At 38.4% G+C, this 25,777-nt stretch overlaps 1 protein-coding gene across 3 annotated transcripts in view; it reads left to right on the top strand.

Moving 5' to 3' along the window:
• The window catches only part of TARBP1 (TAR (HIV-1) RNA binding protein 1), an 82,492-nt gene that overhangs the window by 8,773 nt on the left and 47,942 nt on the right, over positions 1-25,777 (top strand). For all 3 annotated transcript variants that reach the window (XR_008662303.1, XR_008662302.1, XM_055308762.1), the window contains exons 4-12: positions 1,455-1,603; positions 2,514-2,566; positions 4,245-4,342; positions 6,849-6,984; positions 7,548-7,644; positions 8,805-8,894; positions 14,086-14,227; positions 19,742-19,841; positions 20,821-20,993. Coding sequence is in view for 1 of the 3 variants with exons in the window: in XM_055308762.1 (XP_055164737.1) it covers positions 1,455-1,603; positions 2,514-2,566; positions 4,245-4,342; positions 6,849-6,984; positions 7,548-7,644; positions 8,805-8,894; positions 14,086-14,227; positions 19,742-19,841; positions 20,821-20,993 (1,038 nt within the window). In the remaining 2 variants the exon portion in view is untranslated. The remainder of the gene's footprint in view (positions 1-1,454; positions 1,604-2,513; positions 2,567-4,244; positions 4,343-6,848; positions 6,985-7,547; positions 7,645-8,804; positions 8,895-14,085; positions 14,228-19,741; positions 19,842-20,820; positions 20,994-25,777) is intronic.

The following is a 25,777-nucleotide window of genomic DNA, read 5'->3' as shown; positions in this document are numbered from 1 at the left end:
CGTATAAATGATCAGCTGCTACATTATTGTGTTTACCCGTGAGAATTAACCTGGGTAAATGGATTTTAGTGCTTACTCCAGATAATTACAACTTTAATAGTTCGACCCCTTAGGAGTTGAGCTTTATCCAGTCGAGTGCTGTGGTTGTTTCTGATAGACTGGGATTTTTCACAGACCGTGAGAATCTATAGTCACCTGGGGCTAGAATTTAATTGAATCCTATTGTGACTTCACTTATGCATTTACTATTAAAATAATTCTCTTATTACCACGTTTTGCCCACAGCCCTTGGCAAACCAAATCAAATAGCAATGACAGGTGTGGAAAAATTACCATTGCCAAAGCGTTGAACAAGCAAGCATCTTGGCATAAATGACAAATAATGGACTAGTTCATATCTAGAATGTCACGAGTTAAAAATACTGAATAAGTTTTTTCTAGAAGAATTAAAAGATATTTCAAAAGAATTAACAAATATCTCCAAGGTGCAGGTTTATTCCATTTTTTAGTTGTTTTTTTTTTTTTTTGACTCATTTAGAAATTCATTTAGCATCCAGTATATGCTAAGTGCTAGGGATAAAGTGGCGAGACAGATGAACTATTTTTCATTTAAGTTTTGGCTCTTTTCCATGAAAAGAAAAAGCTGTAATGATAAATTGTATGAAGGTACCAAACAAGGGACTGAAATGGAATATACATTGGGGTGGGGGGGCGTACTGGAGAGAGGCCCACCTCAGGGATAACATCGGAGCTCAGAATTGAGATGGCAGAGAGTACAAAAGCCCTGAGGGGGGAACAGCTCAGTGAGGCAGAGGCCCCGGAGGACCAGGGTGGCGCAGGTGGGGGCCATGGGAGGGTGGGGTAATGTTGGCATTATTGTCAGGGTTGCCTCATGACTCATTCAGATTTTCTTTCAAGAGTATGAGAAGCCATCAAGGGTTTTAAGTAGAGGAGTGACAGTTTCAGATTTCTATGGGAGAAGTGGATTGAAGTAGGGTGACAAGGATTGTTTGAAATCACTCCAAACCTGAAGCTCCAACCTGTGTGCATGGGGTAATAGTTAACTTCTGTGTGCTGTGTTCTCAGTAAAGTTGCTTGCAGTCTTTCTTTCTTTCTTTTTCCTTTTCTTCATGAGAGACACAGAAAGAGAGGCAGAGACACAGGCAGAAGGAGGAGAAACAGGCTCCATGCAGGGAGCTCGGGGAAAGACTCGATCCTGGGAATCCGGGATTACACCCTGAGCCAAAGGCAGACAGATGCTTGCTTGGAGTCTTTCTAAGTGAAATGCCTGAATGTGGTTTCTCAGTGAACACCCTTGGATGGATTTATAAATTCACTATACGTTCTAACGAAGTTAGCGTGTTTGTGTGTAACTGTGTTGATTTATGAGACTATAGTCTATGTAGAGCAAGAGTGTGAGAATCAGTGTCAACATCAGACATTTATTTCCACAGGATGTTGGCTGTTTCACCCATCCTGGCACATGTGTATTTATAAAAGAATGTTTGAAAGTGAAAATAAAATCCTGACCAAAGAAGGTGTTATCCATTTTTTGGAGCTGTATGAAACAAAGATTCTTCCATTTTCACCAGAGTTTTCTGAGGTAATGACAGCCTTTTTCTTCCCCCTTGCTCTCTTTGTTAGGAGATGAGAGGTAAAGACATTTGCTGCATCATCATGTAATCTTCAAAAAAATATACAAAGGCTCTCTCATAGCAAGTGATATTTTATAGATTTGCCTAATGATGCTATTTTCACCATTCCGAATCTTTGAATTATTGCTGTTTAGTGATACTTCTCCCCCATTCTGAGCCAGTGAACTATTGTTAGCTGTGATACTAAGCAGAGATTGCCTTTTGAGCTACATTAGCATCTATACTTCCATTTGTCAGAAATCACACAAAGGAGAGACTGAATAATTGTAGCTGTGATCCTGTAGCGCTGATGAGTCACATGATCATGTAGGGTATAGTATTTTCCCTCACTTAGAGGGTACATACCCTCTAGTAAACCTAGTAACCCTCCTGATTGATCACATGCTGTCATGGTTTGATATGTATCATTTTCCACCTTCTCCTGTCCTTCCTGCACTTCTTACACACTTGCTTTTTTGACCCAATGTCTTTTAATATTTTTGAAGATACCATTTTTTTCCCATTTTATTTCCCAGGCACAGGGGTTTACATTTTCTTTTGAGTATTTCTCTTGCTTTTCCTTTGTAACTATGCTTATTTTCCACCATGTATTTCTCCTTTGGGCTCCTTTCTTCCTTTCTGGTCCTGTGTGATCTTTCTTCTAAGTCTTTATCAGGTGGGAAAATTCTGTACCTATTTTGTTGTGGTGGCGGAATTAAAGTACCCTCCAGAATAAGCCTTGAATTAGCCTACAGTGTAAGAGATCAGCTTTGCTCAGAACAGCTCGTCTGCAGCCCTGTTGGGATATGCAGCCAGGGCAGCCAACTTTTCAAAGTTGCAGCCGAAACTTTTTATTAATTACATTTTTGTTTGTTTTAGTTTATCATTGGACCACTAATGGATGCACTTTCAGAAAGCTCTCTGTACATCAGGTAAGCAAACATTGTGTTATCTAGCAGCCATGTAGTAATATGTTCTTGATATAGAAATCGAACGTTTGTGAAATATGACCAGGCTGTTCCATATATTTGGTACATCACACATGGTGCTGAATAGACATTCAACTTTTTCTTATTCTTATTGAAACCCTTCTGTGTTTGTTCTTTTTGCTCTTTTGTGAGTTGTACCAAGTATTCTTCTCTTTTTGTTTTCTGTTGTCTTTCTGACCTTGAACCCTTCTACTCTTGGGCTTATGGAGAGTATGTCTCGCTGAGCTGACTTTCTTCCCCTTGCTCTGACTCCTGCTCTCTTGGAAATGGTAGTGACTTTGGCTAACCAACATTCTACACCTTTTTTCCCCTTTTTTGAAAAAATTTTATTTTAACTTAGAAACATCTGGAAGGATAATACAGAGAATTCCCACGTAACTCTTGTCCACGTTCCCCCGATGTTAACTTGTTACCACATTTGCTTAACTATTCTCTCTCGGTTTCCCAGCTATGTCTGCTGAGCAGACTTACTCATCTGTGTCTGTTTCAGGGTCCATCTGTCCATCCATCCACCTCCATCCATATGAAAAGCCACAAGTTCCCAGCAGTACATCCGATTCTAGTCCTGATGCCACAGGGCTCACTAACCTTGCTCTGCAAATGTGACAGAGGCTGCCATGACCAAGAATCTGTCACTTCTTTGCCTCTTCTCTCCCTTCAGAAAGTTAGACAGCGAGGAGAGTTTGTCAGTATTGTGCCAGAGCCTCGTTTTTTTGAGCATTATCTGTACCCTTGAATTACACCTTCAGAATATTCCCCTGCCTTTGAACTTAAGTTGTTTTTTGAATACTGATGAACTAAATGTATACTTGCAAGTCTTCTGTTCTGAATAGCTCTAAACAGACCACCCTCCCCACCCACTGCCAGTTTCTTTAGAATGTTTGAATTTAGTTTGTGCTAAGTTATACTAATATTTAATCTTCTTTAATAAATATTGAAAGAGCATAGCAATACTTGATTTGCCAATTAGTTTTCAAATAACTCATTACTATTGAATAGTTCTGTGAAGCAATTAGACAGCTGGAGAAGCAGTAAAACCTGCTTGGTGCCTCTAAAGGAGTCGACAGACACATTTATTATGAAATGCCTTCAGTTTCCTTGCACTGTAATGTGTTCAATTAGCAGATAATGTTCCTGGTAGAAGCATATAGCAGGAAAAAAAATGACTTTAGTAGATGTTAACAACCAAATGTTCTTGCAGAAGTCATTAATTACTCATATATGTTTTTCTTTGAGTGTTATTTCTTTTATTTAATACTTAAAGATTTAAAATCATTGGATTACATGTTGGGAACAATAAAATATAAATGAAAATGATCATTTTTGAGTTTTAAAAAATTATGCTATTTTAGCAAGATTCATATATGTGTCAGGAAAAGTAACATAAAAAGGAAATCTGTGTCTACTTAGTATGTTACTATACTAACTCATGTCCATTTTCCTAGAAGACCCTGATATTTTATATTCAGAAGGATATTCAAAATTTCACTGAAAAATAAAATGCAAGTTCAAAAAAAATGGTCTGATTATTGTTGAAAGACTCTTGAGCCGTAGTTCATTTAGTTTCAGTATACTTATTTATAAATTTTAAGTATTTGTTTTTTTCCTCATTTGTCTATAGGTCCCCAGGCCAGCTGATAGGAAGTGGTTCTCCGTTGGGACTGAAATTGCAGAAGTTTTTAGTCACTTATGTATCTCTTCTTCCAGAAGAAATAAAGAGTATGTGTCAGTAAAGTTTAGTTTTTTTAATTTACTAGCTTTAAAATTTTTAGTATATTGTGATAAAGCACTATCCTGTGACTATTATAATCAGTGTTATCCTTTTTCCAGAATATACACATTTTATCAGAATTATGCAGGTTTTCATTGTAATTGGGTACACATTTTTGCCTTTATATATAACGTATTGTCAGCATTGGCATGAGTAGTATGGAAGTCATTTTAGAATGTGTGTTGTAGTTGGTCATTTTTTCTAGTTTTCTGTATTTGCTTTCCAAAAAATTAGCAAAATTGATTGAAGACCTGGGTTTAGGAAAAAGTTGTAAACAGAGTATCCATTGTGGTAAACTGTCCCTATATAGATAGGAACTTAACAGGTACAAGAAAAATGTACTTGCTTTATGTAAGACCTTGTGTCTTAGAAATACCCACTTCTTCAGATTAGGTATTTATTTTCCTTCCTGATGAGTTAAGTTGGTAAACAAAGAGCAAAACTATTGTTATTTTGTTTGTTGAGCAGCAGCAAGATTTAACTCTCCTTCCTGGGTCTTTTTTTTCACTTGTGGCTTTGTGGCTTATAAAGCAAGCCTGGGTAGGAAACACATTTCCTTTTGTATTCCATCTGCAAATAGGGTGAAACAATGACCAATGGTAATATCTATTCAGAAATCAGGGATAAAAAAGGAAAAAGAAGATGTGTGTGTCTCAACTTTAGGTTTCTAGAAAATTGTTTTGATTACTTTTTTAAAAAGCTAGTTCATGGGGAAGCTAACTCAGGTGTTCTTTGGTTTGCCAGAAGTCAGAGAAGTGTAAGCCATCTGGGGATTACTTTGCTGACCATGTTGGCACATCCCAGATCAGCAGTACAGAGAGAGAGAGAGAGATTGGGGGGGAGAGGGGATGGTAGGAGCACCCCTAGAGTATGAACACCTGCTGTCTGTGGCCCTGGCACACATGGACATTTATAAGTGTGTTGCATGAATGTGAAATGGTAGCTCAGCCATCACCATCTTCCCTGTGCCACAAGTGAGGTATGAGACAAAAGTGGGAACTTAGTCAACAGAAGAGAGAGCAAGTAAAATGTTAACTCAAGTTACTACTTCGTAGGTTTTTCAGTCAAGTTTCCAGTGAGTATCTTAAATGTGTCTAATTTTGTGTTGGGTACTTAGAAGATCTAAAGTACATGGTATTTTATAAATAAATATAAAATATTATTTTATAAATAAAACACAAGCTCCTTTCAGGAGCTTCCAAGGGTTTCTTAAGTCTTCTATAGTGACAATCAGAGGAAACAGAATCATACTAGTTGCATGATTTGAGGGTCTGTACGAAATCACGTACTAGCAGAGGAGGCACAACAGAGCACCTTATGTTGGTATCTCAAGATAGGCGAATAGTAATCAGATCCAGAGTAGGTAAGAAACAGCGAATGAGAAGGATCTAATGTTATATGGCAATACCAGAGGCCAGTTACCATCAATAATTCCTACCGTGTTTTTCTTTAACCTCTCCAACAAAGGAATGGTTTCTAACAATAAAAACATTGATCTTACACCTTAAACTTTTTTAAAAAAATTATAGATGCACAGGTATCAGAATCTCTGCAATATAGTAGAGTACTTATCTTATAGGAATGAGATTGAAATAACATTGATTTTTTTTTTCCCCCTGACAGGTTTGTTGAGCTATAATTTGCATACCATAAAACTTGCCCTTCTAAAGTGTTCGTTTCGTTGGTTTTTAGTACATTCACAAAGTTCTACTACCACCACTAATTCTAGAATATTTGCATCACCCCAGAAAGAATATTTTCATCACCATCATCGATCATTTTCCATTCTCGTTTCCTGCCAGCTTGTCAGCCACTAATCTTTCTCTACACACTCCCTAATTCTAGACGTTTCATATAAATGGAATCCTATAATATGTGGCTTTTTAATTTATGTCTGATTTCTTTCACTTAGCATAAGGTTTTTAAGAATAATCCATGAATGAGTAGTAATGATCCATGTATCAATATTTTATTTTTTGGGGGGCTGAATAATACTCTCCTGTACAGATACCTCACATTTTATTTATCCGTTTATCAGTTTGGTGGACCTCTAGATTGTTTCCACTTCTGGTTATTAGGAAAAATGCTCCTGTGAATATTCACATGCAGGTTTTGTGTGAACATAATCTCTAGTTCTCCTGAGTGTATTATACCTGAGAGTGCCAATTGTTGGCTCCTATGGTACTTTTCAGTTTAACTCAGTTTAGCTCATTAGCTGTTTACCACATTGGCTGCACCAATTTGCATTCCCACCAGCAGTGTGTGAGAGTTCCAGCTTCTCTCTGTCCATGCCAGACAGTTATTGTCTGTCCTTTTGACCACTGCTGTCTTCACCGGTGTGAAGTTCTATCTCATGGTTTTTGATTTGCATTTTCATACCTGCTGACTAATGATGTTGAGCAGCTTTCCGTGTGCTGCTTGGGAACAGTGATGTTTTAAAACATTTTCTTACAGGTAGTTTCCTCTTAAAGTTTATTCAGAAGATGACAAGTAGACATTGGTGTGGCATTCCCATTTTGTTTCTGTCTAAGGCTTTGGCAAATGTCCCAAGATGTAAAGCCCTGGGTGTAGACGGGCTTCTTGCTCTCAGGTAATTTACTCTATGTTCACATATGGTTATATCTGTAGTCACTTTCCATCAGTAAATTCTGTTTTCCCCTCTGCTTTAGTCTGTAGTGAGTGGTTTTGGTTAATATTGGCATTGGGCTTTGAGCTCTTCCTTTGGAGCTCTTAATTTTATATTAAGAAGTAAAAAATATGTTTATATGATTGAGCTTATTTTGTTTTACGAATGATGATTTTGGATTTTGATCATTTTAAAACAAGGCCAGTAAGGTTTTCTCAAATTACATTGATATGTAGAAAACTAGAGGTAAAATATCAAACAGTAATGTTGATTGCAAAGGATTTCAAAAAACGTAAAATTAGTACTTTAATAGTATCTTCATGTATAGTCTTTGAAAGAGATATATGCCCTATTAAAATTGAGCTCTACTAGAGATCTTAATGGGAGATAATAGCTTTGAAGTTGTACTGATGGTGACTTTCTATGTTGGGCATTGTAGATACTCTGAATAATTTTGTCAATATTTACAAAGTACCAGAACTGTCTTTGGGAGCATGTAAATGCATGTTTCTGTTTTTTGGCATCAGGGATGTTCTTCAGTGCACTATGATCACCCATCAGATTCTGCTGAGAGGGGCAGCTCAGTGCTATCTTCTTCAAACAGCTATGAATTTGGTAGATGTGGTAGGTTTATTTATTCATTTATTTTTTACTTAAGATACTTCAGTTTACAAGTTTGTGATGCTATCATTCGAAAGCCCTGCTTTCGGGGGTTGGGGGAGCCTTTGCTGGAGGCCAGGAATGTGGGTTTCAACAGGGCTCTCCCTGTGCTACTAGGGAGAGTGATGTACTGTGCCTGCTATTTACCCAGGGTGGTTATACTGAACCCCTGCTTTCCTTCTCGGGGTCTGGAGTCTTGGTAGGTGCTATGCAAGGGTGCTGCTGTGACCAGCTCCCAATAAAAACCCTGGGCCGTGAGTCTGTAAGGAGCATCGCTGGCAGACAGCATTTCACATGCTGTCACAGCTTGTTGCTGGGGGAATTAAACCCATCTTGGTGGACTCCACTGGGAGAGGACTCTTGGAAGCTTTTGCCTGGTTTCCTCTATACTTCTTCTGCACATCTTCCTATAAATTGATCTTCAAGGAGTATGTAGTATCTGTTTTTTTTACAGAGCCCCTTCACTATTCTTGCTGAGAATAAGGGTCAGCAAACTTTTTCTGTGAAGGGCCAGATAAAGTTTACTTTTTAAGGCTTTGTATATCCCATAGTCTCTGTTAAAACTACTTAAAAGCAACAATAGGCAGTTTATAAATAAAGTGGCTGTGTGCCACTAAAACTATTTACAAAAGAGCTGTGAGTGGTTTTGCTGACACCTGGCCTAGGGCAAGCTATCTTAATTCAAGATATACAGCCTAAAGAGTGAAAAGATTTCTGTGGTTTCGTAAGATAGGGGGTCATTTTCATGGCTTTGAAAAGTAAGCATCACTTTTCAACTTAAGTAATAAGTAATTTTTTATAGGATGTTTTTGTTTTTGCTTTTAGACAGTGACCATCTTGTCTCTAAGTTGGTAGCCTTGATCATAAGGAACATATTTATAAAATAATTTTCCACTTTATATGACAATGTATTGATTGCTTGTAGTCAGTATCTTCATTTCTAAAGTTATTTTCTTTAAAAAAAAGATAGCTTTCTTTTGATTTAACTAGTAACATTCTATTTTAAATAGTATGTTAGCTTGCTTTTACAGTGATTTCATTTTATTCACTTAAAAATTTTTAAATGAGTAACTTAACTTTTTTAAACTGCCCTGACACCCTCCCCCCACCTGCCCCCCTTGTAGGAAAAGGTGTCACTTTCTGATGTTTCAACTTTTCTCATGTCTCTGAGACAAGAGGAGTCCTTAAGACGAGGAACCTCACTGTGGACAGAGGTAAGATTGAAAATAATTTAATGATAAGGTGTTTTGAGAGTTATAAAAAATTGTTTTCTAATTGAACTCAACCACTAGCCACTTATGTAAAATATGTTGACCTTGTTATCTATGGACAGAGATTTTTAAATATTGTGTATTTGCTTTGAGTGAACCTAACTAATAATGCTACCAAGAATCTTAAAGGGAGACTGCAGAATGTTTGGGATAGAGACAGACTCACTTAGAAGAGAAGGTAGGTAGTCCTTATGGGCAGATCTCGAGTCTGGATAACTCAGAAATAGTAACATAGGACCTCCTCCTTCTGGCTTTTTCTGTTAATGACACTTCCTTCTATCCAGTTGCCCAGGTCTGACATTAGGGTAATTCCTGATTCTTCCTGACTTGGTGCATCAAATGTATCGTGAAATCCTGAACACCCTTCCTCATCTGCAGCCATTGGTCTCATGGAGACCCTGGCGGGTGCTACTTCCCCACGATGGCCCTGCAGTCCCACTAGCCTCCTGGTGCTGCTTTTCTGTGTGGGGTCCTCGGTGGTCTGCTTCCTCCTCTCTGTTTTGTCTGAAACCAAGGAACTTCATTCACTCTGCTCCTGTTAGCTCTTACCCATCGGTATAGCTGGTTGAATTCTAATCTGTGTCCTCTACAGGTTATATGGTTTTTGAGGACAGGGAGCTTTTTTAAAAAAGAATTCTATTTCTCCAGTACGTGAGAGCTCACTGAGGGTAGGGATGTGATCATTTCTTTTAGGAGGCAGGTCCATCTGTGTACACACAGAGAGAAATGAGAAATCAGCTTGAACTGTGTTAAAATAATTCAGGTGTGAAATCATGAGGCATAGAGTAGGGTAATAGAGGGAATGAAGAAAAAGAAAATTGGGGTCTTAAAAAATATGAATTTCATTTTATTTTCTTGATCATAATGCATCTAATTAGGTGGAATCTGAAAAATACAGAACCATGTAAAGAAAATAAAAATCAGCTGTAATGCCTACAATCAAATTAAATCCATATTTTTTGGCTTAATTATTTTTTTCAGTATACATATTCTCAGTCTTGCTTTATATATGTATATTTAAATGATACATTATTAACATGTATGTTATTTTATTTTATTATTATTATTTTTTTAAGATTTTATTTATTCATGAGAGACAGAGACAGAGAGAGAGGCAGAGACACAGGCAGAGGGAGAAGCAGGCTCCATGCAGGGAGCCCGACGTGGGACTCGATCCCTGGACTCCAGGATCACACCCTGGGCCGAAGACAGTCGCTAAACCGCTGGGCCACTGGGGCTGCCCAACATGTATGATTTTTTTTTTAAACAAAAATAATGATTATACTGTTTTTGTTTTTTTTATGATTATACTGTTTTGAATCTTATTTTTCATCTTCACATTTGAGCATTTTATTTAAATTTTTTTTTAAGATTTTATTTATTTATTCATGAGAGACACACACACACACACACACAGAGAGAGAGAGAGAGAGACATAGGCAGAGGGAGTAGCAGGCTTCATGCAGGAAGCCCGACGTGGGACTCGATCCCAGAGTCCTGGGATTATGCCTTGAGCCAAAGGCAGACGCTCAACCACTGAGCCACCCAAGCATCCCACATTTGAGCATTTTAACATGTTTGTTGCTAAATCTCCACTATGTAATATTTAAAAATTCAGTCGATTAAATATTTTATAATTTATTTAATCAGTTTCTTTTGTTGGACTTTTAATCTTATCAATTCATCTAGAAATATATGCAGCTAAAAGGTAAAGGCTTTGAAAGGGCCTAAATAGGCTCTTACCATACCTAAAAGTGTTAACGACCCATTTCTTGATTTCAAATACTCAGTGTTTAAATTTCTCCAGATGTCCAGTAAATATATTTCTTCTTTGCATTTTGTTCAGATATTCTGCTTTGTTCAAGTATTCAAATGACGTCTATTCATTGATAAGTCTAGTTTGTAAATTGTGGTTAACCCATCTGGAATTTATTTTGACATATGGTATGAGCTGTGAGGTCTCATTAAGAAAATGCATGTGAAGATGTTTCAGACTATGCTTGGTCCACACCGAATGTAAGCACACTTTATGGTCTTTTTCCCTTTGGCCAGCCAGATGTTATTTTATTGTTTGTTAGAAAGGATCACACCCCCCCCCACACCCCGATTTTCTAACTTGTTCCTCTGATTTTTCTCTGTTCTCTAATTCAGTGTCTTCATATTCTTCTTTCTTTTTAACTTTCTCTTGGTATATTAGCTATCTCTTTATGTCTTCTTTTATTGAAAACTCTTTATTGCACATCTTGTATACACCAGGCTCCAAGCTGAGTTTTGGGAATACATGATCAGCAAGATAAACAGCCACTGTCCTCAGGAAGCTTTCGTCTGGTGGTTTATAGCTGAACCCAAACTTAATTCTTTTGGTTTAAAAACAAAAGAAATTACATATGCATGTGTGTCCCTTACTGTAGACTTGTCTATAGTGTATAACTTGGTGGGTGGTAGTGTTCTCATTATTGTGTAAATATTATTTTGACCCATATAAGATCATTGATATCCAGTCACTTTTAACCTATGGAAATGGCAATTTCCGGTAGCTCAAGCTGAGTAACATTTTAAAAATAATAGGCTTTATTTTTCAGGCCAGTTTTAGGTTCATGGAAAAACTGAACAGAAAGTACAGAGAGTTCCCATACAGTTCCTCACCACTCCCTTCCAATGCTCTGGTACTAACATCTTGCATGAATGGGGTGCATTTCATTTGTCATGATTGATGGACCAGTATTGATACAGGATTATTAACTACTGTGCATGGTTAACATTGGGGTTCACTTTTAGGGTTGTATGTTATACGGACTTTGACAGATGACACGTATTCACCATTGCAGTATCACACCCGTTAGTTTCACTGTCCTAAAAATCCCCTGCACTCCCCTTATTCATCCCTCTCTTTTCTCGTGCCTCCCCCCCCACCCCCCCGCCACACACAGCCACAGCCACTGATGTTTTCTCTGTCCATTTGCCTTTTCCAGAATGTCATAGTTGGAATCTACTATGAAGCATTTTCGGATTAACTTCTTTCACTAAGAAATATACATTTAAGGTTCTTCATGTCCTTTCATGGCTTGATAACTCATGTCTTTCAATCCCTAAATAATACTCCATTGTCTGATGTACCACTGTTTGTTCATTCACCTCCTGGAGGACATCTTGGCTGTTTTTAAATTCTGGCAATTATGGCTAAAGCTGCTATAAACATTCACATATGGGTTTTTGTATGGACATATCTTTTCAACTAATTTGAATAATTACCAAGGGGCACAGTTGCTGGATTATATGTTAAGAAAATATTCAGTTTCTAAGGAGCTACCAAATTGTCTTTCAAAGTGGATATATCATTTTGCATTCCTACCAGCAGTGAATGAGAGTTCCTGTTGCCCCACATCCTTGTCAACATTTGGTATTGTCAGTGGCTTGGATTTTAGCCATTCTCTGAGGTGTATAGTGGTATCTTGTGGTTTTAATTTGCAATTGGCTAGTGACCTATGATAGCATCTTTTCATATGCTCTTTGCTTTTTCTATATCTTTGGTGAGGTGTTGGTTCAGATCTTTGGCCCATTTTAAAAAATGGGGTTGTCTGGTTTCTTAATGTGAAGTTTAAGAGTTCTTTGTATATTTTGGATACCAATTCTTCACCAGTCATGTGTCTTTTACAAATATTTTCTCCCAATCTGTGGCATCTTCTCATTGTCTTGGCAGTATCCAAATAAACTTTTGAGATTTGTATTTCAAAGGACAATCAAAGGAACCTATCTCCCAGGGATTGCTAGGTAGATGCCATTTTAACCCAACATCCTGAAATGAAAACTCTTTGAAGAGAAAAATATCTTGAATCTTGTGCCAGGTTTAATAGAAATAGCAAATAGGAATTTGAGTTTGTCAGTTGTTTTGCTATAATAGGATGGTGCTTGTGGGAAATGCAAGATTTGCAAAACCTCACACATTTTATAGCGATAATTAAGAAACTTAGCTGGCCAGTTTGAGAGAAACATAAAGAAAAAGTATATCCTGTTGCAAGGTCAGTATCCTGGCTGACCTCACTGTTAGATTTCACGATTATCCAACTTGATAAAGACCTACATAGAGCAACTTCTTTAGTGTTCTGAACTACTCGTTCATTGGCACCTAAGGTATGTCAGTTTTAGTTTTGACTGATTCATTTGTTCATCAAGTTTGTCTTTGGTCAGGTGATGTATTATTGTCTCCTTATATATATTTTTGGACAACCTTAATGCAAGGAATACTTTTAAAAAATTATTATTTAAAAAAATTATTATTTTTTAGAAAGACTTATTTCATAATTATTTACTTCATATTTAAATTCATATGTTGAATTTGTACAGGAAGAGATCTGTAAAAAGAAAACTGAGAACATAATTAGATTTCAAAACAAAATTCACAATTACACGTGACCAAAGATGAATTCTGTGGACTTTTAGTTCTGCAAATCTTCTAAAAGGTGTCATGGAGAAGGATAGGGATTTCTCTTTTTAGTTACTATATTTTAAAATGCACATATGATAGACTTGTGAGGAAGGTAGGAACTTTAATTATAGCTGATACATTCTACATTCTTTCAAAAACAAACATATCCTTGTTTTAGTATAGGAAGTAGGAATGAATTTTAATTTAATTTTAATTTAAGGTTGTAATTTGGTTTACATAGTGTGTCATTTTTCACAGAGATGTTCTTTAGAAGACCTTATGAAAATGTGCACTATATATTAGATACCTTAAAACATTTGCCTGTTAAGTTTATATATTCATGTGTATGTATGTACTCGCGTACACATACATACAAATACGCTTTTTTTTTCTATCTGCACTGTGCACAGTCATGGCTAAATGTTTTATTATGTTTTTTTTTTAGATTTACTTGTTTGAGAGAGAGCACAGGAGCAGGGGGATGGGCAGAGGGAGAGGGAGAAGCAGCAGGGAGCCTGATGTGGAGCTCAGATCCCAGGACCCTGAGATCATGACCAGATACTTAACTGACTGATCCACCAAGGTGCCCCTGTTGTGTTCAGATATTTAAATTTCAGGTTATTGTGGAAGAAAGAAAATTGTCTCAGGGAAATTAGAAACCCTTTGTTCGTTTAGGTTTTTAAAATAAATAACTGTTTTCTTTCCTAGCTCTGTGATTGGTTGCGTGTTAATGAAAACTGTTTTAGGCATGCCTCGGCTTGTAGCTCCATTGGACTTCCTGAGACATCCTCTTTAAATGCTTATGTGAAGAACCTAGTTCAAGAGTGTATTAAGTCACCTTCTTGGGAAAGTAAGTCTGAAATCACTTATATGGATTAATATCACCAAATTGTTTTCAGAGAACTTTGAACTAATTTTTCAGATCAAGATAGAAGCTTAACCAAATGTGTGCCAATTTACTGATAATCAAATTTAGGTTTTCAGCCAAATGATGTGAATAATGAAATGTAAACTTAGGTTTCCTAACTTGTACTTTATCTAGTGTAGGACTTGAGATTTTAAACTATTTTTGTATGTTTTAAGAAACTAGTAAATTGCCAGAGTAGGAATTGGACACAGACAAATTTATTCTACAATTAGTTTTTGCAGGCTAGCTACTGCAGCCATGTTTCTAAAGCCTCTGTAGGTGGAAATATTTGTAGACAAATCTATGCATCTTTTGTGCATTTGTTTTCAAAGCATCACCTGCAGTATGAGCTGATTGTGAAAAGTAGTTTTAGGAAATATTATGTTTGAAAGGATTGTTTTGTTAGTTTTTTTCTTTTTACCGGATACTTAGCCAAGATCAGTGTTCTAGCTTCTTTGGGAGAAATGTGTAAGACTGCCATGAGGGAAGAACAATCAGCAGATTCATTAATTAGGATTATTTTTACATTTCTAATGCCTCTTCTTCATTAAAGTCCTTAGTGATAATTTGGGTAAATTGCATCTTTGAATTTAACGCATCTTAAGTTTCCTGGCTTTGTCTCAGACAAAGTCATTTTCATGTACCGATTTCTTTAATCTGATCGTGGAATAGGTTTTAAATGATCAGATAATTATCCTTCCGAAATACAAGAGTTTATCTGTTCTTCCTTCTTAGAACATTTCTCTTTCCTGTTTTTTTTTTTTTTTTTCTCTCTGTGCTGTTACTTGGAAGATTCTTTTGTTAGGCCTATAATAATAAATAAATTATAGTCCCTGGTAGAGTACACATATGTTAAAGTCCTTAAAATACTTACAACCTTGTTTTATAATTCAGAATATATAATAGCATCAGATCTGAGTAAATATTCAAAATCAGATGAAACAAGATTTTTAGAATTTCTTCTGTAATATTTCTAGGACTTAAAATATACTGTTTATAATATATACCATTTTAAGTTTTTAAAAAACTTGAAATTTGATTTCAAGTGCAAAGGAGACATTTGTGTGTGTTTTTAGTATTTTTGTTTGACTTTTAATGCCCTTGGCTGAGTGCCTTTATGAGGTTTAATTAGCAGTTACTGGGGCAGTTTTCAGAGCAAGTTAATAAATTCCAAAGCAACAAAATTTAGCTTGAGTTTCTGAACGTAAAATACACGTACTATTCAATTTTGTTTTTATATGAGGACTTAATTGCCCAAAACACTATATACAATCAGGTTCTACATCTAAAGTAGATTTTTTGGGGGGGGTTTGGCACAGTTAGTATAGATAGATTTTACACTGTTGATTCAGCAAGCATATATCAATTGTTTTCTAAGGATCAGGCATTGGAGTCAGATATAAAAGCTATATCCCTCAGAGATACAAAAGCTATGCCCTCAGAGAGAGCATCATCTAGCAAGGAAGTTGGTAGGTAAGCAGGTAATCCCAGCACAGTGCCTTGAAAGACATAATAAACACTAGAATGGGGAACCTTGTAAGCAGTACCTATTTGGAATGGATAGACCAGCAGAGGTAAAGGGAGGCCACCAGGTGGGTGACATCTGACGAGTGAGTAGAGATTAAAGGTGAAAAGTGGGAAGGAATATCCCACAAGGCTGGGATGAGCTTGCATCCAAGGAGCTGAAAGTAGGTAGGCATCTATCTGTCTCTGTATTTATAGATCCATCATCTGTCTATGGCATGGAGCCCCAGAAGGAATGGTAAAGGTAAAAATGGATATGAGGTACACACACACACACATTATGTCTACATGTGTATGCATATGGGCACATAATACTGTCTTAGACACGTTATGTAAGACAACAAAGCAATAGCAGCAAAAATCACACAAAACCAGCATCACCTATAAACAAACAAAAATGTTGAAGAGCTTTCAGGACAGGCTTTCTGAAGTACAGAAAGTGAAACATAGTTTGCAAGTAGCACTAAAAGCTTGTCAGACCTTGGACAGTGCTAAGATTAACCAAAGAGGGAAATACATTTGAAGAAATGTATCTTAAATCAGTCCCTCAGAAAGGATATTTGGTAGAAAGATTTTGTAGTTAAATGATGTGCCTACTTAAAATGTAACCAAGAAATCTAGAGACACAGAATAGCCCTGAAGTAGTACATTGCAGTTGTACAACAAATTTTAAAAACAGCCTTGAGATATCATTGACATACATTACACTGCTGTACGGTGTGATGGGTTTGGACTTATGTATATATGAAACTACCACATAGCAAGGTAATGAGCATATCTGTCATGCTCAAAAGTGTTTTCATACCTCTTTTTAATCCTCTTCACCTTTCTTTCCTCCATGCTCCGGACGAGCCCCCTATACTCTCCAACACTGTAGATTAATTCGCATCACATTCAATTTTTAAATTTCGTGGTAATATGATTTGACTGGTGATTCAGGGATAAAATGCATTAGGGTGCATTAGGGTGCTATTGCCAGCAATTCCTTTGTTTCTTTAAAACCATTTTTTGGGCAGCCCTGATGGCTCAGCAGTTTAGCGCCGCCTTCAGTCCAGGTGTGATCCTGGAGACCCAGGATCGAGTCCCATGTCGGGCTCCCTGCATGGAGCCTGCTTCTCCCTCTGCCTGTGTCTCTGCCCCTCTCTCTCTCTCTCTCTCTCTCTCTCTCTCTCTGTGTGTGTGTGTGTCTCAGGAATAAATAAATAAAATCTTTAAGAAAAAAAAAAACATTTTTTGCCTCCACTTGTCTGGCTTCAGTGAGCAAAAAGGGAGTGTAAAGAGGTATTCTCCATCAGTGCTTTGCAGAGTATGGTTTTCAGACCAGCAACACCAACATCATCTGGAAACTATTTAGAAAAACAAATTCTCCAGCTCTGTCCCAAGCCTGTTAATCAAACTCTGGGAGGGGGCTTACCCTCTGTATTAACAAAGCCTCCAGGTGATTCTACAATGTGCTGAAGTTTTGAGAGCCACTGCTCTCTAACGTGGATTTGCTTCCTGTGCTGGCAGGGTACTGAGGAAGCAGCCTATAGCAGAAATACCTGCCAGAGTGTGTCTTCCATTAGAGGGGCAAGGTACTCTGTTATTATTGGTCTGGTACTGTGGCATTCCTGTCAAAAAAAGGCAAAAGTCATTAAAAATCCACTACACTTCTGATGTATAACCTTCCCTTTCAGTATCGAAGATGAAAAACTGCTTAGGATTTCAAACAGGATCTGTGTTTCTGAACTCTGCTGTATTTTGCTAGAGGGAGTGAAACCAGTCAGGTTAGCCACTTTGAGGACTCAACTCCAGTATGGGTCATAACGACAAGGGTAGTATTTACAGGCCAAGGCTTCCTGCTTACATGCTGTGGGAGTGGGGCTATAATTGGAGAGCTCTCATTCTCAAGTAGCACCCCCACCCCCACCTCCCCTGAGGTCAGGGGTGTCTGGTTACATGATTGCTCATGAATGACTTCATCTTAGTCTGTGTTTATGAATGACTTTTTAATGTAAATGTGGGGATGAAAGCATTAATGTGAGGAAAATGTTTCTGAGAACAAGTTTCAGTAACTCATCTTTACTACACTTAGAAATTTAGCCTACTACATTTTTCTGAATAGCACCCACATTGGGTGGTGGTGTTTTTTTTAATATGCAAATTTTTTTACTGATTGTACCTAAGTCACATTTATAGCATTTTAATAAATAATACATAACAGTTTATCATTTTGTTGTATTTTTAACTGATTTGTCCTCAGTGCAAGTATGTTTTTACTACTATCTTCTGTACTATTCTAGTGCATTTATGTCAAAATATATTAAATTACCTCCAAAGTATATGAGGATGTTTAAGAAAATGGTTTAAGTATTTAAGCTACTGGGCTGGAAAACTAGATGTGCTACCTAAATTTTTCTTGAGAATTGAGGTAAAAAGTGTGATTTCACTATAATCATATACCACGAATGCAAAAGAAATCTATTAATAGCTTATTTTCATTTAATTGGCTTTCAGAGATGGGAAAATATTCATTTTAATCTGTTAACCATTTAATCTGTTTACCATGTTCTCTCTTCCACAACTTATTCTAGAAACTGCGTAAATTCAATTTTTATAATAAACCCAAGGAGAGTCATAGGTTTTATTAGTTTGATTTCATAGAAGGTGACCTAAACTTTGTTAGGTTTTTCTTCTATTTAATTTAATTTAATTAATTTATTTTTAATTTTTATTTTATTTTTTAAGGTTTTATTTATTCATAGAGAGCAGGCTCCATACAGGAAGCCTGACATGGGACTCGATCCCGGGTCTCCAGGATCACACCCCAGGCTGCAGGCGACTCTAAACCGCTGCGCCACCAGGGCTGCCCTATTTTCTATTTTTTTGAGTGTAGTTGACACATATTGTTGTGAGTTTCAGCGTAGACCTTATCTTTCTGAGAGGAGAAACAGTTGTCCAGGGTCCCACAGCTGAAAAGCACAGGACTGGGGTCAGACACAGGTCTGAGGCTCCAGAGCCTTTGTCTGGAACCCATCCCATCCTCCTCTGCTTTCCTTTTAGCCAATTCTCTTCTCTCAACTGAAATAACCAGAATTCCCTCTCATCTCCTTGAATCTCCTCTTGCTTCCCCTACAATCTCTCTTCCACATTGTATCTGGAGAAATCTTTTTAAACTACCAATTTGGATCTACAGATGTTCCCTCCCTTTATATTTCTTCACTTTAACCTCAAGTAGCTTCTCCTTGCCTTTAGAGTAAAACAAATTCTTTTGTATAGCCTGCTAAGGTCTGGGGTCTCTTCCCCAGCTGTCTATGTCACCTCATCTTTGGCATTCCTTTCCACACGTGTACCCCTGCTGCACTGGCATCCTTCCATCCCCCGGAATGTGGCCCGCTGTGCCCTCCAGAGGGCCTTCAGTATGCTCTTCTTTCCTTGGGAAAGCCTTGTCTATCTCCCCCTACTATTCATTTCCCAGCCGCCTTTTTTTTTTTTTTAAAGATTTTATTTATTTATTCATGAGAGAGACAGAGAGAGAGGCAGAGACCTAGGCAGAGGGAGAAACAGGCTCCCTGCAGGGAGCCCAATGCAGGGCTTGATCCCAGGACTCCAGGACCACGCCCCAAGCCAAAGGCAGACGCTTTAACCACTGAGCCACCCAGGCGTCCCCTTTCCCAGTCTTCTTGCTCAGCCCAGTTGTCCTTCATGAGACTTTCTTTTGTTCCTGGGACAGATGAGGGCACAGCCTCCTCGTGTGCACTCCCTTCACCCATTTTACACCACTCACTACAACTCTCATTATAACCATGAGCTATCCTGGAGGCCGTTGCATTTTATCTCAGCGCTTGTACTTTGATATTGATACGACATAATCATTTGGCTGTTTTCTTCTTGAAACATCATCTTTAAAGGATTTTGCTAATGCTTTGCAAACCTCAATTCTCATTGGTTAAGCAGGAGAAGACCGCTTTATGCCTGACTGGTTCGAAGCCAAGCTAGTTGCGATGATGGTCTTATTGGCTGTAGATGTGGAAGGAATGAAATCTCAGTATAGGTAAGTGTTTCTAAACTTGTAAAGAAAGCCTTTTTTTTTTTTTTTTTTTTTTTTTTACAAAAGACTAATCCAATTTATGGTGCCTGTTCAGACTTTTCCATGATTGGTATGGAATTGATCACAGTATATTAAAGGGAGAAACTAGAAATTCTGGCAGTACGCTAAGGAATTATTTAAAATTAATAAATGGATAGGAATAGGGTCTTGTTAATCTTTTGAGGTAAGTTTATTAGAGAAGGTCAAAAAACACTATGTACAGTAATCACTGCTTTTGTATAAGAATATTACAAGAGAGGATTATAAGACTCAAGCATAAGATCAGGTAAAGAAATTTACAGGGTTTGACCCCTTTGTAAAATGTGTAATTTTTTTTAAAGTAATACAGATAAAACAGTCTCATTTATATTTTGAGAATGTGCCCAGATTAGTTCTCACCAGATGATAATCATTGCAAAATAGCTCCATTTGCTAGTGTATTTGTGCAATAGGCAGTTAATTTGATTAACATCAAATCTCTTTTGTAGACAGAGTTTTAGTGTGAAAGTTGATTCTAATGGGTTTTTTTTTTAATAAACCCCTATGATTCTTTGTAGTTTTTGTTAACTCCTCATTTCCTTCGTGAACATATATTTGTTTTGTTTTTTTGAATTATTATAGCGAGGTCTCAGCATTTCAATTTACAAATAAATTGGGTTTAAGATTTTCTTCCTACTTGTGCCTAGAGTCGAGCATGGTATGTGCTTCCCTGTGCTTTCTTTGAGAGCACACCGAAAATTTACTGAGAATGCACAGACTGAAGGGTCAGCGAGGAGGCCAGAGGGGAAGATCAGTTCCAATAGGTGCTAGGTGTCTGGATCGTCCATAAGACTCATTCTGTCTAATCGAGTCCAATAGCTAAACAGCTCCACAAATTAGAGATGGAAAATAATTTCTTCATGCTTTTGAAATGCTTGATTTGGGCATGTCTTTTAATATCTAGTGAAAAGCGGAGAACACAGAATGTATTAAGGATATTCTTAGATCCTCTTCTGGAATCCCTTATGAAGTTTGGTACAAATGCCTACATGCCCTTGCTGAAAACTGACAGATGCCTCCAGTTGCTGTTGAAGTTATTGCACACTTGCATGTTGAAAGGTTCCAGTACCCAAGATGGTGAGGATACAGAGTTTCTGTTGGTGTCTTGCTTGGTATATGGTTGGTGTCTAGAATGAGAGGAAATTCCTTATCTTTTCAAATAAAAGGATTACCTCATGCATTCAGCAGCTCCTGACTGAGTATCCCTTGGTGGTGCTGGGGATACCACAGCGGAGGCACAGATCCTCTGCCCTCATGGAGCGAACATCATAATGTTCACAGTCACGGGTTACTGTTGATTTTGGAATGTGATTTTATTTTTCATTGATGCTCACTCATTGATTTGCAGACATGAAAATGGTCCCTGTTTCATATATGTTTAAGCAAGATCCATTTCTAATGGCCACTCTGCTAGAGTTGCAGAGATTAAGCTAAAGCAACAAGAATGGTAGTTTCATAATTACTTATTTTTAAATATGTTTGTCTCTGAGCACCTTCGAAGTAGAATATACTTCATACAGAAAGTATGGTGGTAGTAGAAGCATGGAGCCTTTTCTTCTTTCCTTAAATGAAGACGCATGCAAGACAAGAGCTGAAAGCCCACGGACACTAGAGACACTATTCACAGTAGAGCCTTGATTCTCAATTTTTTTCCCAGCAGTTTCACTTGGAATTTTAGAAACTTGCTGTTTGAGAATCCTAGGGAAACATTGGTATTAGGCTCACCCTGAGGTTAACATTGATAGGATTAGATTTTAATATATGCTTATGAAATTTTAAAGCTAGTTTACAGATTCTGATATTTTTAAGAACGGCAGCAGAATCAAATGCTGTACAAATAACAGTAATTTTTATAAGCTTTTTGTCTCCTTAAGGGCATAAATTTAGTTTCATTTGACATGTTTTGATTATTTGTAAAAATAGGGTTAGTGCTTTCCAGCGCGGGACTGGGTCGCAAGTACCCTTCAGAAAATTGTGATATTTCACACACACACACACACACACACACACACACACGAGTGTGTGTGATGGTTCTATATGTTTGATGCCAAGTAATCAAACACCAGTGAGCTTATTGCCTGACCCAAGAACAAATGTACCTGTTACTCCTCAATCCCCGCTTTTGCCTCATTTTGACTTTTGTCTTTATCACTTCCAAGTACTTTCAAAAATGTCTTCACTTCATCCTTAGATATTCCCCAACCGTGTAGTGTCTCGTTTTCTTGCTTTTGTGCTCTGTAGGAATGTTACTTCACTGTAGGAAGTCTTCTGTAACTGTTTTCATTGCATGTGTTTCTAAGATTCATCCACATCCTTTCTTAGACTTCATCATTTTTCCTGTTGTATAATCATCCTTTGTACAGAGATGACACAGTTCATGCATTTTCCCAGTGCTGAACTTTGGATTGTAGTTAATACTGTTATGTATCATGCTGTCACAAACATGTTGTACATGTCTTCTGGGCCTGGGTGTGTGTCTCTCCAGCATGTATACTGGTTCGTAGGTTCTGTGCATATTCAGCTTCATATTATAATGAAAACTGTTTTTCCAGTTTTCTGTTCCAAAATGTGTGCACATCTTATGTTATTAGCAGCAGCAGAACATGAGTTCCTATAGCACTTCATGCAGGAATTTATGTCACCAAGTTAGAGCCAAAGAAGTACCTGCTTAATTTTAGTAGCTGTTGGCTTTCATACAACTGGTAAACCATATCAAGCTTAATTAACTGTAAATAGATCTTAATCCTGAAAGATTTCTTTTATTGAGACAAGAGAAAAATAGAAAATAGTTATGTCCATTTTATAAATGAGTAAGCAGTCTGAGAATTCATTACCATACCAGGGTCAATGAAGAAATAGTGGTAAAGTCAGAAATACCCAGGAGTGCTTACTGTGAGCAGGTGAGATTGAGGTTTGGCAGTATGCTGCTGTTTGAGGCAACACTGCCTTTTGTTTAAAAGGTTTTTAATCTAATTTTCAGGATTTTATTATGGAAATCCTTAAATGTACAAAAAAAATGGGGATGCCATAATAAATCTCCATCATAGCTAAAACAGCTGTCATTCTTATGTCTTTGAGAGAGTACTACTGTGATTTCCATTTTTACTCCTTTTTTTTCCCTTTTTTTTTTTTTTAAAACCTATTAACGCTCAGAACATCACCTGGGGACAAAAGCAGTGGAAAGAAGGGGCTCAGTGTGGAATCTCTGGCCGGGTGCCTTTCCCCTTTTCTTCCCCTTAACCTGCAGCGGTTACTGTGCTGATCTTCAAGTTTTGAAGATATTTAAATCTTAATAGGGGAGGGGGCCAACTGTGAAAAGCCTTTGAGCTGGAGTTGGGGAATTCATTCAGCAAATATGTATTGATGATCTGTATGCCAAACACTGTTTTGAGCACTGTGATGTCACCATGAAAAACAGAACATCCTTGCCCTTGTCGAAATTTCATGTATTACAGGGGACTGGGGCAAGGTTGGAAGAGGAATAATAAGCAGTGATTACATACCATATATGGTAGTTGCACAGGTGTTGGGGGAAACAAGGTAGAGACGTGTGATGGGGCATGCTGGGGAAGAGCTCGAGGATTGTGGGTATAGTTAGGTTGTTGAGGAAGACATCCCTGTGAAGGGAACAGTTAGATAAGCAAAGACTCTAAATGTTTCCCTCTGCCCTAGTGTTAAGAGTGCACTAGGCAGGGGGCAAGGGTAGAGCTCCAAAGACCAACTTCCAGGCTTGCATGAGGTACTAGCCATGGAAACAGTTGAGTTGCTAAGGGCAGTTTAAGTGCAGGGGACCTGCTGGCTATCCTGGTGGAGTTGGTGAGCCCCTGAGTCTGGAGTTCAGGGAGAAGTGTGGGTGGAAATATAAATTTGAGAATCATAGCACAGACATGGTATGTAAGGCCATGATGCTGGACGAGAACACCAAGGGAGCCAGTGTAGTTGGGGAAGAGGTCCAGATGCGTGGGGAGCGCCAGTGTCGAGAGGTTGGGGGAGGGCACTCACTACAGCATGGGAAGAAAAGAATCAGGAGAATGTGCTATTCTGGAAGCCAGGGGAAGGAGTGGTAGCTGCACCAGATATTGCTGGTCAGCCAAAGGAAGAGAGGTAACCGTTAGTTTTGGCAACATGGAAATCAGGGTGTTTTGGGTGGCATTGGGCACAGCTCATAGGGAGGCAAGGAGGTACAAAGTCTGGGGAGCTCTTTCAAGGGGTGTTATGTGTGGGGGAACAGAGAAATGGGACTGTTGCTGTGGGACAGGATAAGTTTCATTTCCTTAGGTGGAGAAAATCGCAGTGTCTTATGCTGATAGAAACGATTCAGTAGAGGGGACTTTTGAAGATGTGACCAGGGGACATTTGCTTCCTGATGGCTGAGAGATGGCGAAAGCACATGGGATCTGGGGCACCAGTGGAGGGGCGGCCCTAGATAGGGTGTTGATGGGGAGACAGGTGTAGGTGTAGGTGGGTAGGCAGAGGCAGGAGGCTACAGCAGTCCCTTGCTAGCTGCTATGTTTTCATAGTGAACGAGGAAGCTGGGTGATTGGGGGAGAGGATAATTAGTGGGTGGACTGGGGAGGAGTAGAAGGCTTGCTGGGAAGGCCTGAGGGTGCACGTGCAGCTAGTGCTCTTGAACATAAAATGGAAGCAGGCGTGTGGCTGTTTGCCACCAGTCTGTGATTTGTTGCCATTGCAGACCATATCTAATGGGATTGGACTCGGGTTGCGAGTCTCCTTTGGTGCATCCACAGTACATATAAATGAGGAATTTTTGTAAAATGCTGTTCCAATCTTTTTTTTTTTTTCCCAAAATTCAAGATAACTGCATGCTGCTTATAAGTGTGGAAGTGCCCTCTAGTTGCATAGCAGCTCCCCCTTTGGCTCCACTGGATCCCCTGGACCCGAGTACCTGGCCTTCAGCCATGGACGCCTTGCACCCTGACTGCTCGCTACACACACCCTGGCGGGCCTGCAGTCCTCTGTGCAGGGTCCCACTCCTCTCCCAGTGGCTTTTGATTTTGGGCCCAGATTTTTTTTTTTTAAGATTTTATTTATTTATTCATGAGAGATGCAGAGAGAGAGGCAGAGACATAGGCAGAGAGAGAAGCAGGCCCCATGAAGGGAGCTCTATGTGGGACTTGATCCCTGAACTCCGGGATCACGCCCTGAGCCAAAGGCAGACATTCAACTGCTGAGCCACCAGGCATCCCTGGGCCCTGATTAATCTCTGTGTCTCCTTGAACTTTTCTTCTGGAGGTAGCTTTTATCTTTTTTAAATCGTGATAAAATACACATAGCATAAAATGTACACTTTAACCATTTTTAAGTGTACCATTAGTGACATTCAGGACATTCGCATAGTGCCCATCCATTCCCCAAAGCTTTCTTGTCATGCCAAACTGAACCTCTGTACCTGCTAGGTGCCTCCTCCTTGTTCCCTCCCTCCCCAGCCTCGGCAACTACCTTTGTACTTTTTTTGCTGTGATTTTGACTGTTCTGGTGACCTCAGACAAGTGTAACCACACAGTATTTGTCTTCGTATGTTGGGCTTATTTCACAAACTGTGATGTCTTTAAGGTTCATCCATCCTGGAGCATGAGTCAGAATTTCATTCCTTTTTAAGGCTAAGACTCCATTGGATGTGCATGCCGTAGTTTGTTTACCCATTCCTCCGCTGATGGACACGGGTGGTTTCCACTTCTTGGCTGTGTGAATAATGGAGCTGGTGAACATCAAATGTGTAAATATCTCTTCAAGTCCCTGCCTTCCGTTCTTTTTTTGGTTGAACATTTTAAAGAACCGCCATACTGTTTTCCTCAGTGGCTGCACCCTTACACATTCCAGTCAGCAGTACACACAATCTG

The sequence above is a fragment of the Nyctereutes procyonoides genome, unplaced genomic scaffold (genome assembly GCF_905146905.1).
Source record: "Nyctereutes procyonoides isolate TBG_1078 unplaced genomic scaffold, NYPRO_anot_genome, whole genome shotgun sequence".
NCBI lineage: Eukaryota > Metazoa > Chordata > Mammalia > Carnivora > Canidae > Nyctereutes > Nyctereutes procyonoides.
Note: the sequence above shows the minus strand (reverse complement) of the source record. Positions and strands in the feature narration are given on the sequence as shown.